The 15656-nt window shown below is 37.1% G+C and overlaps 1 protein-coding gene across 2 annotated transcripts in view; it reads left to right on the top strand.

Moving 5' to 3' along the window:
* LOC138693227 (zinc finger protein ZFP2-like) overlaps positions 1-14896 on the top strand; it is a 57566-nt gene extending 42670 nt beyond the window's left edge. Inside the window, exons 3-4 of one of the 2 annotated variants that reach the window (XM_069817023.1) lie at positions 6239-6321; positions 7895-14896. In XM_069817023.1, the coding sequence (XP_069673124.1) occupies positions 6239-6321; positions 7895-9101 (1290 nt within the window). In that variant the 3' untranslated portion in view covers positions 9102-14896. The remainder of the gene's footprint in view (positions 1-6238; positions 6322-7894) is intronic. The other variant, XM_069817024.1, reaches the window with a different exon arrangement.
* Positions 14897-15656: the final 760 nt, after the last annotated feature.

The following is a 15656-nucleotide window of genomic DNA, read 5'->3' as shown; positions in this document are numbered from 1 at the left end:
GCACATAAATGTCTACATTTTCATACAAAGTCCAGAGTAGCACAACGAACTCCCTGAGGCACCAAAGAGCGAAGAGCGAAGACTAAACACTCGATAATGCGTCGTGAATATAACCACGGGAAATTGTTAAATGACTGATCAGATACTATGTTATTACAAATACATTATTTTAGCAAAAATGATCACTGTGCTGTAGCATTGTAGCACATAGGGGCGGGCCGCCCCTGCTCCAAATATGACCGACCTTACCTCTAGCGTATCTCACAATACTCTGTAACTTTTGTAGCGGCACGGTCAAACTTAAGAGCGTGCCACAAATTTTGCCCGCGTTTCTCGCGACACTCCCAATATGGCGGACTCGACTGGAAGCCTTTCTTCTCGAGGCACTTCCAACAGGTCTCAATGCCTTTTCCCTAACATCGGATACAGACCGTGCACGCAGGAGGTCTCGCAGCAGGAGTTCTGTATATTTATAACGACACTGTTTGAATCGCAGGTCATAATATCATCAACTACGTCCAAGATGGAGTGTCAGCGATTCCTTTGCGAGTTGTGTGGTGCTACTTATGGACATAACAAAGATTTGAAGAAACTCTGCCGTGACAAACATGAGAGTAACACGGAATTCCAGTGCAACGTATGTCGCAGGGTGTTTACAACATTATCAAACCTGCGACGTCATACTCGGGAGGTGCACAATAGTGACAACTTTCCTTGCGACCTGTGAAAGCGTCCTTCAAGAGCGTGAGATACTTGAAGGACAACAAGTCTGCCGCACATGGTGCACGTGTATGTACCATATACCGTAATACTGAATGATTTACATTTATTAATTTTTTTTTATATTTTTCAATAATTATTTGTTTTATAAATGTTACAGGCAAATCCTTCACTTGTGTTACCGTCACAGCATGACGTCGTTCGAGAACCGTCTGCGTCACCAATCCCAGGACCTTCTCATATGACGGTGTCACCAATCACAGGGCCTTCTCATATGATTGTCCCATAGACTTAGAACGCCAATATTAAAACACACAGAAGTTCCACTCTCGCTTCTAACTGATGTGGACATGATAATGCTTATAGAGAGCGGCGTCCGAGGTGATATTTGTCAAAGTGTTACTCGATATGCCGCTTCCAATAACGATCGGTGTAGCGAGTGTAACGCGATCATACCGCATAGTTATTTACACTACGTCGATGCCGATAATCTGTATGGATGGGCAGTGTCTCAGTATCGTCCATTTGATAATTTCAAGTGGTTATCGAATGAAGATATTGAGACACTGGACGTAACGTCCGTGTCAGATACAAGTGAGAAAGGTTATATTTTGGAAGTAGACTTGGAATATCCAGATAGTTTGCATACATTACATTCCGATCTTCTGTTCTACGCTGAAATGAAATGTCCGCGCGATAGTAAAGTGAAGAACTTAAACACTACCTTAGAAAAGAAAGTGAAATCGTTGAAGCAGGCACTTGAACATGGCCTTAAGCTCCTCAAAATTCATGAAGCGATTGAGTTTAGCCAGTCTCCATGGCTTAAGAAATACATCGACCTAAATAATGAAAAAAGAAAAGCGGCCACTAATAATTTTGAAAAGGATTTCTTTAAGTTAATGACTAATGCAGTTTTTGGCAAAACCATGGAGAACATTAGAAAAAGAATAGATTTTCGTCTTGTTTCAAATGCAAAAACCCTTGAGAAATGAATTTCTAAAATAAATTTTGTTGATCGAACTATTTATGACGAAAATCTTGTCGGTGTTCATCTCGCGAAGACGAAATTGATGTTTGATAAAGCATGTATGTGGGGATAGCGATTTTGGATATGGCTAAGACTCTCATATGTAATTTTCACTATTCGATCATGAAACCCTTCTATCACGATGGAATAAAATAATAGCATATGGACACCGACTCGTTTATTTATTCAATTGAAACCCAACATTTATATGAAGATCTGAAGAACATTGCAAAATACCTGAATACAAGTGTGTATCCTACAGATCATCCACTATTGTCGCTTGTGAATAAAGGAACTTTAGGAATGATGAAAGATGAGACTGCTGGCAAGAATATTGAATCATTTGTAGGATTACGAGCAAAAATGTACGCCCTAAATTTTGGAACCTCTTCTATAAAGAAACTGAAAGGCATTAAGAAGAACGTTATTCAAAATCACATTCATTTCAAGGACTGTATAAATTGCCTGAAGGAAGGAGATACCACATATATTAAGAATCGGTTAATAGTGTCAGACCGTCATAATGTTTATACTATCTGTGTTAATAAAAAAACACTGGATTGTCGTGATGACATGCGACATATTTTGCCAGATGGTATAAACACGTTGGCGCATGGCCGTAGATGTCTTGGGAATGCGGGTACTGTGTGAGGAATGTTAGCTCGTTGTTATAGTGATGGACGGGCCTTACTATAATTTTCATGTATTTTTTTTTATATTTCGTATAAGTCACATGTTGTAAATATGTATATAAGCTGTGCACAAAATTTGTATAAAACATTCTGTACTTGTATACACATGGATATCGTAAAGAAAGTAAGGTTTTCTTCTGAAGTTAGGAAACAAGTATGTAATACCTAACGGAGACGAAGAAGAAAGAAAAGGAATATGGATGCAAATGGCTGTAGATCGTGAAAGGTTAAAAGACGAATATTGCAAACAGAGAAGATCTTGGAAACAGTGTTAAAGAAAAAATATATGCTATATTTGTCAGCTGATGATAAACTAAAGGCGAATGAACGCAGTAACAGTGTGTAAAGTTGTGACGTGTGTATACATGGAACTGGGTCAACACACTGACTGCATGGGGTCTAACTTGTAACATGTGTGTGCTCGCATAAAAGTGAGTCAGGACATTGACTGTGCGTGAGGTCTAACTTGTAGAAGAATATGTGTGCTTTGACTGTGTGTGCTCTAGGGAATGTAATGAATTATGTACATGTGTGTTCCCGAGAAAATTTTATATAAATTGCAACATTATGTGAATTAAAGACATTACATTAATCCTTGTCTTCAGTTCTCCCAGCTGCGGTTCACTGGCTGCTGCTGCTCTCGAAGACTGACTTCCTAGCTCGCTCGCTCGCTTGAAGACTGACTGACTTTCGACAGTTGATGGTCTTATTTATACATCACAGACATTCCAGAGAATTTCATGTCGCGCGGCTTCTGGCCGTTCGAGAACAATCCGCTTCTAGGCGTTTTCTTCCTCTCTTCTCTCCGCCCTGTCACCTGGAGTTCCTCCTTCCCCGCTTCTTGTTCTCGCTAGATGCGCGCGCACACTTCCTGATGCGCCATTCTTCACAATATGCTGCAGAAGTGTAAATAGTTAGGATGCAAGGAGAGTCTAAAACTTATGTCACACCTAGACAATTTTCAGCACAATGTGGCTGACTCATCTGAGGAATATGGTGAACGGTTCCATCAGGAACTTAAAACTTTCGAACATCGTTATTAAAGTCGTTGGGGCATAAACATGATGTCTGACTACTGCTGGTGTATCTCACGTGAAAGAGAAGCGACACCAAAAAAGAAAGGCATCAGGCATTCATTCATAGGCAAACTTCAATGGAAGTAATACGTCAGCCTAGTAAGTTTCAAACTTCTTATTGTGTATATTACACGTATATGTTGTGTCTGTAGGCGGCGATAATCCTCCATATATAGTCCATTTCACCATAGTTATGTTTCTTGTAATATCACATATGTCCCTCGTTGCCTTTTTACCATTTCAACTGTTCCATTCTGCCTTCATTTTCTTGTAATTGATTTACAATTCCGTTGGGTACAGATGATGATGAATGTGCAAAAACCTGACGTGATGTAGAGAAACAGACATCAGTTTCGTAATCAGGGCAATCGATTTAATCAGAAAATAATATTTTCATGCAAACCCCAGACAGAAAGTAAAAATTTGTCGACCTTTGTAATTCTTCCTACATTGGGGTAATTAAATCTTTATTCTAAAGGAAAAGAAGTAACCGATGAAAAATTTGCCAAAAAAATTGTCTTTCGTTAGCTAAAATTGTATTAGAACCCAATAGGATATAAATGCAGTTCTGTGTGCTCTTTCGGTAATGGGCCATTCAGTTGTTACGGCTGTGACAAATATGTAGTTATATTCACTAAATGACATAAGATTGACAATTTCTTATATTGTAGGCCAGGCATCTCAAGGCCAACTGATGAAAGTTGTTACAGAGAGCAAATGTAGATAGTGTAGTCAGCAGAAGAGATAAGCGCAATACCCGAAGACAGCCGATCGTTGATTCATATTACAAGCATGAGTGAGCTAAGTTGTAACTGTCGTGGGAGAAATGCTACAAAGCTGTAGTTTTGAGTTTTACTGTGACAATAGACGGTTGTTTTCGGAAGGAATAAAATTTGTTGAGTAGGCTGCAATAATAATAATAAATTTATTTTCTAATGATATATCAATGAGTAAAAATAAAATATCTGAAGCATGAAGAACCATACATGTTACGTAATTATTTAAGCACAAGGAACTGGCCCCCCTACCCCATTACCTCCTGGCCTAGTTGTCTTTAAGTGGTGTCTTGTTGGTATCACTTGTGAGGTTCAGACCTATCTTCGGACAGTTGACTAACAAGAAAAATACTTCATTTCTAGTAAATGGTTTTTGGTATCTCTTCTTTTTTTTAAGTTTACACTATATTTAATGAAATAAAATTCAATTAAATAATAATAAAATTACAATTAAACTTGTGGTTGTTAAAGTACGTATTCTTACGATACATCAATATTAATATATTAATTACAATAATAGTTAAATAATATAGTTCGTGATGTTTTCAATAATTAAAAATAACCAAAGCATCTTAGAAAGTCACAAACAATCTTAAATCTGGTCTCAAATTCTTTTCTCAAGTCATTCAGTACTTCATTATATTTCTTGCACTGGTCTTGATTCAAATCAGGTAACAAATTTTAGATTCATAAAGTGGTAACAATTACCCTGAAACTTGCGACTCCCACAATTTCGCTTTCCTTATGAAAGCTTATATTTCTTCATACATTTGCGGTAATAAGGACATCCTTTCCTCGGAGATGGACACAACATCGTAGCGGTTGCAGATGTTTATTCAAACGTCGCGGTCAATGACGTAATCCAGAGATACACGAACTGCTCCCGCATCTTGTTCCACTTTTACATGGAAAAAATAGAGAGAGGAGGAAGTGCTCCGAGGAGGCCCTATTGAGACGTCTGTTATAAGCAGTTGAAAAAACTACGGTATATACCTTTAGTTACCTAGTTGTTGATGCATAATTTGAACTCCTTATCTTTTATTTAAGAAAAGGGATAAGGGAAGACTAATTTTTACAGGTGTGACAAACTTTTTCCAGTGATATTCCGCATACATGTAGTTCATTCAGTAACTCTGCTAATTGGCAAGTTTTGAAAGATTAAGACTTTCTTTCTGCATCTGTAAGGTTTTTAGAACAAAATTAGGCCTACCTTTTTAAACTTGGATTTACGTTTGACGAAGGTTATGCAGAATATTCATAACATGTTACGAGTGTGACAAAATAGTTAAAATACGTGTGTGTGTGTGTGCGTGCGTGCGTGTGGCCACAAAATTTTACTGTTTGATTTTACTGTCCACGCTTATTTATACTCTTGATTGTTTCACCATTTTAATTATGGTAGAAGCTTCCTCCATCGATAAATGTTCCTTCTGCCACCAGAGTGGTTCAGTCGGTGAAGGCGCTTGCCTGCCAGTCTAAAGTTGCGTTCGGGTGCGGGTTCGATCCCCGCATGGGCTGATTACCTGGTTGGGTTTTTTCGATGTTTTCCCCAACCGTAAGGTGGATGCCAGGCAATCTATGGCGAATCCATCTCGCTCTCACCATTCTTATCGACGCTAAACAACCTCGTAGTTGGTACAGTGCGGTTAAATAACTAACTAAAAAAATATGTTCTTTCTTTTGCTAGATCCATGAACTCCTACTATAGCTAACATAGGAAAGAAAACCACGATTGAAGTTATCACTCGATTAAAAGTTTAATTGTGCTGTTTATGGTAAAATGTACATTTTTATTTTTAAATGCTATATATCCATGTCTCCTGGACAGCGTAGAGTATTTTAACATACATGAATAGGCTCTTTATGGAAAATAATTATTTTACATATGAGACACGTTGACATGGCATGAACCCATTGTAAATTGTGTTATTTGCTGTCTATTCTTAGGAAGAGCAGAGTGCCTTGGTCACAGTGAATGAAGAGCAAAAGGTGGAAATAACGGTAGAGGAGAACAAAGTTTTCACCGAAAGGTAAGTGTGATGTGTGACTCTTCACGTAGAGAGTTCATTTTGTTTGAAATTTCCGTTCTCTTGACTGTCGAAAAGCAGTTTCGGAAGGACTTTGTCTGAATAATGCATCAATATAATCAGCCATTATATTCACACTTCACGTTTGAGTCTATCAAGAAAATAGGGAAGTGGGAAACAAACCAGAGGTGGTGTGCTACCCCAAGATTTTCCTCTGGCATACCTCGATTTAAAAAAAAAAACATACCCTCTACCTTACAACATAGACATGAATGATGTATACAATAAATTGTTTCGTGCAGTCAGTAACGGGAATCTTTGAAGCTTACGCAACACATTAAATTTCTTAATAAAATAATTTCAAGTTACTTCAGTTATTTACTAGATTGTTTTATAAATATCCATTGAGACATCATTTAAAATAATGTTAAGGCTTCAAAGTGCCTTACTTAATTATTAATAAAAAGAACAACAAAAAATGACAGTTACTAAATTGGCAACAATGGCCACCAGAAGCTACAGATCATAGCCTTCTATACTTGAAATGCTACCGTTGCAAGCATTCCAGGGATTGAGTTTATCAAATAAGTGCGTCTAAATACACACTGAATACAGTTCCAGAAGGCTATGGTTTAGATTTGCTGTGAAGAAATGTATAAATAAATTTTTACGATCAAATTTTTTCAGTGACAGTATGTCATTTTCCACTAACAGTATGTTTTCTGGCCATAGAAACCAGTGGCGGTATTCCATATCGTCGCATACCGTCTCACTTCCCTCGCTGATTATACATATGGGTTGAAACAGATAATTTAGCCAACGCCATAGCTCGCGTGCCTGCCGATTCGTATTTGCGCTCGGGCGCGGCTTCGAGTCCGTTGGGACTGAATGTTAAATGTTATTGGTTTATTTAACGACGCTCGCAAGTGCAGAGGTTATATCATCGTCGCCGGATGTGCCGTAATTTTGTCCCGCAGGAGTTCTTTTACATGCCAGTAAATCTACTGACATGAGCCTGTCGCATTTAAGCACACTTAAATGCCATCGACCTAGGCTGGGGCTGATTATCTCGTTGGGTTTTTTTCAGACGTTTTTCCTAGTCATAAGGTAATTTATGTCGAATCCTCACCTCATATTATAATCAATCCCATCGACGCCAAATAACCTAGTATTTGACACAGCGTCTTTAAATAACTAGGTAAAAAAAGTTAAAATGGAATTTCAATTGCTTTAATAACCTGCAATCTTTTCTTTAACTTTGATTTTAATATTCTGTGTTTAAAAATAATAAATGTGCCCAAAGTCATCTGACTTTCGACACAGAGGTTTTGTAAGGAAAGAAGCCAACTAAGATTTGACAGACGTCATATTTCCTCATAAATTTTGTTGTATAGATCAATAACAAACAAAATATTGAAACAGTTTTTATACATCAAACGTTACATTATTTACAAGGATGTATCTCTAATGGTAATTTATCTCTGGGTGAAATAGGTTTATTTTGGTTTGAATATTCATTAACTGAATGTATATTTCTTGCAACTGTTTTATAAACTCATGTTTATATTTTCGTCAGAATTGCAGTTACCAGTGAAAGGACTGTACCATCTGAATTCGACATTATTGCACTTGAAGAGAACGTGACTGTGTGTGAGAATATCAACATTGTAGTTTCTTCGGAAATATCTGTGCGGACACACGATCAGAAGCAATTAGACTTCGAAGCGAATTCGACAAAAATCCAAAGGCACAGAGGCAAGAAACTTTTCAAGTGCGATGTTTGTGGTAAATGTTTCTCAAATTCGAGTAGCCAAAAGAGACATGAATGTTTGCACGCAGTTGACAAATCTTTCAACTGTGATGTTTGTGGTAAATGTTTCTCGGAGTCGAGTAGCCTAAAAAGACATGAACGTGTACACACAGGCGAGAAGCCTTTCAAATGTGATACTTGTGGTAAATGTTTCTCCGAGTCGAGTAGCCAAAAAAGACATGAACGACTGCACACAGGCGAGAAACCTTTCAAATGTAATGTTTGTGGTAAGTGTTTCTCAAATTCGAGTAGCCAAAAGAGCCATGAATGTTTGCACGCAGTTCACAAATCTTTCAACTGTGATGTTTGTGGTAAATATTTCTCGCAGTCGAGTAGCCTAAAAAGACATGAACGTGTACACACAGGCGAGAAACCTTTCAAATGTGACATTTGTGGTAAATGTTTCTCGGAGTCGAGTAGCCAAAAAAGGCATGAACTGCTGCACACAGGCGAGAAACCTTTCAAATGTAATGTTTGTGGTAAGTGTTTCTCGGATTGGAGTAATCTGAAAGTTCATGATCGCTGGCACACAGGCGAGAAACCTTTCAAATGCGGTGTTTGCGGTAAGTGTTTCTCGCAGTCTAGAAGCTTAAAAGGTCACGAACGCCAGCACGCAGGCAAGAAACCTTTCAAATGCGGTGTTTGTGGTATGTATTTCTCCCAGTCATATAGCGTAAAAGTCCATGAACGTCTGCACACAGGCGAGAAGCCTTTCAAGTGTGATGTGTGTGGTATACGTTTTTCGCATTCGGGTAATTTAAAAAACCATGAACGCCGGCACACAGACGAAAAGCCTTTCAAATGCGATGTTTGTGGTAAGCGTTTTTCAATGTCCAGTAACGTAAAAAGGCATGTACGTCTACACACAGGCGAGAAACCTTTCAAATGCGATGTTTGTGGTAAGCGATTCTCGCAGTTTAGGAGCCTAAAAGGCCATGAACACCGGCACACAGGCGAGAAACCTTTGAAGTAAGTTTGTGGAGTTTCCTGATCTGACTAACCTAAAAAGATGTAAACGCCTGCACACAATAGAGTACTCTTTCAGGAGTTTGGATTGTGGTATCACCAGCGAATAGGGATTATACAGTATGGACACTTCGCGTCGGTACCTTTGATGTAGCAGGACTGATTTCAATGACTTTCAAACCAGTTTGAGCGTGAGTTTCTGCTTTCTCCCAGGAGTTGGCACTGACATCACACCAGCCAGCAGTCGACACACCGGAAATATAACACATACAATTAATACATCTAGGTACATTATGTACTCAAAATAAATTGGATCAATGAAATAATCCGTCATTAATTGTAATGTCTAGTCTCTAGAGTTGCTTTATAATGAGAGTTGAGACGTTGACCCCAACAACAATTAAAATATGTAATGATTTGATAGCGCTGAAAATGGAAAAACAAAACTCCTATGAGAAGTAAAACCATATTCCTATATTATAGTGTATACATATATTAAATGAATTTGATACACAATTTTATAATGCCTTATATCATTTTATAATATAATTTATTATATATAAAATATAACAAATTATTATTACAACTAGTATGCCACTGAGAAATAAGGAAAAGCTGTTAACTTGAATTTATCTGAAGCAAAGCGTTACTTAATTATGCAATAAGGTAGGCAATGTTTGGATCCTGTGTCCCAACTCTATTCTCAATTATTATCTTAGCGTATGCTCGATTACACTAACCTCTAGCGCTTGAAAGTGGAACTAAACGCCGGCGCACAGAGAAACAAAACACAGGAAAATTCGCTCAGTGTCCAATCTTTATAATCCCTATTCGCTGGTATCACGTTCACATAGCACAAAAGATCATTAACACCTGCATACGGGAGATAAGCTTTACAAATATCATATTTGTGATAAGTGTTTGTTGCTGAGGAATAACCCAAAAAGGCATGAACATTGCCACACAGGCGAAAAACGTTTTAAATGTGATGTTTGTAGTAAGTGTAATAATTGTGTCCTGCGGTTAAGTGATTTAAGATGCCATATGCGCATGTACATAGGATAGAAGCCTTTCATATATGATGTTTGTGAGAATGTTTTGCTGATAAGCTTAAGTAATCATGTACTCAAACATGCCAGTAAAAAACGTGTCCTTAAATACATTGACAAGAAAATTTTGTAATGCGATGTGTATGGTAGATATTTCTTACACTCCTGTTACTTAAAAGTTCAGGACCTTTCGAAGTCGTGTCTGTCGATTGTTTTTCTCTCGTGAGGTAAATTCAAAATGTCATACAGTCAAATCATACTGGCCCTACAATATTCTACTGCGATACTTGTGGTAATTCTGTTTCGTAAAAAAGAAATCAGGAAATTCATAACTGAACCCTACAATTTAAAAACCATGTTGAAGCCGATAAGCAGTTATATAAAACTGGGTTCAACAAGGTCCGTCCATGCTTATCTTTGAAACAAAATAACTAAAAGTTATTTGTACACATTATGTCGTAGAATACATAGGAGTTTGAATGTGCATTTATGTGATCTACTGTAGTATATAACACTATTAAGACTACAGAAGTTGCAAACATTAGTTATAAAATACAATTATAAAATCGTATGTGATTAAAATTTAAAATTAAAAAATCAACAAAATGCTTATGTAAGCTGTTATATCAATATAATGTTAAAACGAGGATGGACTAACAAGAGTCTAGCCCCTGCGATATTACTATGGCTCCAAGGACATGAATATCACCGGAATAAGACGAACGTCTCCGAACGAATGTTTCCGACAGTTTGTGGTAGTTTTATTGTTTCGCGCCTCTAAAATATCGTCTTATTGTTTCGCGCCTCGAAAACATCGTAGTTTGTTTTCTACAGTGTTTTAGTAAAAATTACGTGTGTTGTAAATATATAACTCGTCTGTTATTTTATATAGCCTACAAGTGTTTAGATATAGTATGTTTCGAACAGTTTGTGGTAGTCGTATTATTGTCGTGATTTGTTGTTTCCTGCAGTGATTTAGAAGATATTACATGTGTTGTAAATATGTGTTTGTTGTTTTATAATAGTTTGTAAGTGTCTAGATGCCAATACTACGATACTTAACATGCCTAAGCAATATATCTGTTCGGAATGTGGGAATAGCTATGACTATAACAAAAACCTTAGGAAACACATGTCAAAAGAACACCCTGTTAAATTAGGTGATATCGCTCCGCTGAAAAAGAGCCAAAAGTCCTATGCACACAAGTGTGAAAGTTGTGATAAACAGTTTAATAATCAGTACACTTTAAAATACCATGAAAGAAAATTTCACGGGGCTGGATACATTCATGAAAACACATTGAAATGTGCTCTGTGCGCTTTCACAACTGCTGTGCAGAAAAGTTTACATGAACACTTGGAATTAGAACACATTGTTTCAATTAAGCCAGAACATCAGGAGTTTTCGTCATTAGAAAGTTTTTTTGAATGGAAAGAAGATGTTGAAAAGCAAACATTGTCAAAGTACGTAAAAAAAAACGTGGTTCACACCGTGGAGCTGACAATACAATCAGACATTATTATGCCTGTCATCGATCAGGATATTTCTGCTCTGAGAGTAAAAGGATTAGGCACGCGAAAACTCAGGGAAGCAATAAGATAAATGGCATCTGCCCTGCGGGCATGAAGGTACTTGAGTGTGAAGATGGAGCCTATAAAATTGACTACATACTCACACATGTCGGCCATGAAAATGATATAGCTCATTTGAATCTTACAGATTTAGAAAGGAGAAGTTTGGCCTCAGATATAGCCAATAACATTTCGTTTGACGCCATACTGGACAAAGTCCGGGATTCTTTGTCAAATAATAAATTAGGTCGTATTCATCTTCTAACAAACAAAGACTTATATAATATTGAACACTGCTACAATCTATGTTCCTCGTCTGTGAGACACAGCAATGATGGCACTAGTGTCCAGGAGCGAATGCTAGTCACGAAAGTTAGGCTTGCTCTTTTATTCATAGGGGAAGATGGAAGGATATAATAATTCATAATTAATAAAAATAACCAGACCCACATAAATAATTTATTTTATAATTATGAAACCATTATGAGTCAAGGCCCACACCAGTGGAGTAACGGTTAGCGCGTCTAGCCGCGAAACCAGGTGGCCCGGGTTCGATTCCCGGTCGGGGCAAGTTACCTGGTTGAGGATTTTTCCGTGGTTTCCCCTCAACCCAATATGAGCAAATGCTGGGTAACTTTCGGTGTTGGACCCCGGAATCATTTCACCGGCATTATCATCATCACCTCATTCAGACGCTAAATAACCTGAGATGTTGATAAAGAGTCGTAAAATAACCTACTAAAAATTATGAGTCATGGATCATATTCACTTATCAGATGTAGAAGTTCGATATAATATAACAAACATGGCCAACAAAACAGTTTATTTAGTTTTTTCGACCCTGCCAACCAATGCATATTGTTGTATTGAGCTGCAATGAACGAGCGCACATATTCTCTATAATGTCTGTCTTCTCTTGAATAGTCCTTCGGGAAAATGGATTTAATGATAAGGTTTCAATAAACACAATTCCGAACCCATTGCAATACTTCAAATTAATGTTTAAGAATTAATAATACATGCAGCAGCTAACACATGCATTCCGCTCATACAATTACATTGCACTCGCAAATCACAGCACATTCCCGCTGTCAATACTGCTCTGTGTAACGTTAAATAGTTGTTGGTGTAGCTCTCGGACCAGAGCTTCAAACAATGCATAACAGAAGCATGTGCGCCTAGGACGGACTAAGAAGGAAGGCATTTGCGCGCGCATCATATTCTCGCTATTTCTACGTCTTTCCTGTAGTTCCGAGAAACGAGCAAGCGTTGCGATACTGGCGGTGTGTAACCTGCGGATGGTATGACGCCTATGTAAAATGTTCCAAAAATCAAAAGAAATTTTAATATACGTAATCCCATTTCCAGAAATACACATTCAACGAAAATATTGGGCTTGCGCAGCAAGCATAGCATGCTCTGAGAAATCGCCCCTGCTAGTGTCGAAGCTTGGGTAAATGAAATGAACTCTAGTGATAATTCTTGTGTGCTATTTTATAAACCGCAAGACACATTAAATGATAAACATCGGGTTTTTAGGCCAATGACTTTGTGTTAATTATTATGAACAATGCACAGCGAGAAGTCTTAAAAAGTATGGAAACTATTGCATCTGTATTGACAGAACACATGGAATTAACAGTTACGGTTTCGAATTGATAACACTTCTTGTACTAGACGATATGAGACAGGGATTTCCTTGTGCCATTCTCATATCTAATCGAAGTGACCAGTATGTTCTTACTGTGTTTTTTGATTACATAAGAGAAGAAGTTGGAAAAATAAATCCCAGTGTATTTATGTCCGACATGGCAGAGTCATTCTTCAATGCTTGGTCTTTAATAATGGATCAACCAATAATGAGACTTATCTGTTCGTGGCACGTAGATAGGGCATGGAGAAAGAACGTTTCAAATGTAAAAGGAAGAGAAAAACAAATTGAAGTCTACAAAATAATGACACTGATGCAAGAATGAGACGTTGAAGTGTTTAACATGAAGGTTCCAATCGTAATGAAACGATTGATTGATGATCCGGAAACAGCTGAATTTGCTGCTTATTTTCGTGAAAACTATTTGAAGAATGTAACATCATGGGCTTATTGTTACAGAGTAAATAGTGGCCTTAACACCAACATGCATATTGGAAGAATGCACAGGACATTGAAGTATATATATTTACATGGTAAAAATGTAAAACGTTTGGACAAAGCAATTAATGCTTTAATGACCTTCGTGAGAGATAAGCTGTATGACAGATTAATTGTTCTCACGAAAGGTAAGGTCACAAGTAAGCTTAAAGACCTTAGAAGCCGACTAAGTCAAGCCTTCGTCTCAACACTGACCTCATAATAAAAGAAGAACATTGTTGGAATATACCGTCGTCTTCTGACGTAAAGCAGATGTATCTTGTACGAGAAAATAATGTGCAGTGCAAGTGCAAATTAGTATGCGAAGAATGTAAAGCATGCATTCATCAGTACACCTGCACATGCATAAGATTCCAGTATTAAATGGAATATGTGCAAACATATTCATAGTATTTGCTTTTACAAAATCAGTCAGAATCAGCTTCAGGATGTTTGTCTCAATGTTTCAGAAAATAATGAAGGAAGAAATTATAGCAATGACGATATTGAAGATGATTTGTTTATTCACATCGATGAAAATGACGCTGGTGAGAAAGGCAATATTATAGAAGAGTTTACGAAGAAAGACATTCCACATTTCTCTCTCGATTTAGAAAGCCAGAAAGAAAAACTGGCAGATGAAATGCTAAATGTAATTAAGGAAATAACAACAGGAAACGAACTTTAAGTTTATAAACGACATATGACATCACTGAAAGCTACCTTAGATGCTGTTCATTCTAAAAAAGGATGCGACCATATAAGACCATGCAAATCAAATCTACCACATAAAGGAAATATAGTTCCTCAAAGACGGTTATTTTCTACGAAAAAAAAAAGAAAAGAGAAGAAAAGCAATGTCATGGCGAAACCTAATGATACAGAGATTCAGAACATCGCTGTTTCATTAATTCAAGAAAATTGATGTGGCAGATCCGTTTAATAAACTTGTCTCCAATTTAATTGTAGGGCCTATAGGCACCGTGCGAGCTCCTCTGGTGGCGACTGTTGTTACTAACTGCAGGACAGCAGCGATAGAGTTATGCTTGAAGCGTATGAATGTACATTAACGTCTCAGGTTAAATGATTAGAAATATGGATAATCCTAAAAAGCGGAAAGGTAACACAAATTACTGTGTTGTTGGGTGCAGTAATTCTTATAGGAATATTCATTTCCAAAACAGAAAACTGAAGCGGAACGATGTTAATTGTGGATCCAAGCGCAGACGAAAGTAAGTAGGCTGCACTGCTTGTAAATAATCATAGTATTATTATATATTAATGTAAAAGATAGAATGTATATGTTATATTATGTTTATAAATAATCATTAAGTTAACAACGACGGGAATTTGTAATTTCAATTCCAATGCTGTATATGCGATTATATTTAAAAGTAAAAAAAAAAAAAACATAGTACATAATTGCCGAGTTCTTTATATATATGTATATATATAATGTATAATATTAGAAACAATAATATATATTTATTTTTAAATTTATTCATATCGATATTTAATCCTTGACTTCAAGTGCTAATGGCTCACCTTGGGAACCAACACTCGCAATAAGAATTTGCGGTATTCATTTTATTGGGACAGAGAGCAGGACACTCCCAAAACTAACATACTGTTCCCAGTATTTTTCCAAAAGATTAAAGAAAAAGGTTGCCTCATCTCAACTAGCTTAGAAAAGGTATGAAAGAGACGCAAAAAGGAGAAGAAAAGATGAAAATTTAAGTATTACGGAAGGTGAATGCTCAACAAGTGTTATTTCGAAAAATGAAATACCCAGCCATACAGGCAGAAGTAAATG

Source organism: Periplaneta americana, chromosome 17 (genome assembly GCF_040183065.1).
Source record: "Periplaneta americana isolate PAMFEO1 chromosome 17, P.americana_PAMFEO1_priV1, whole genome shotgun sequence".
Classification (NCBI taxonomy): domain Eukaryota; kingdom Metazoa; phylum Arthropoda; class Insecta; order Blattodea; family Blattidae; genus Periplaneta; species Periplaneta americana.
The sequence above is the reverse complement of the archived record's forward strand: the minus strand, read 5'-3'. Positions and strand labels throughout refer to the sequence as shown.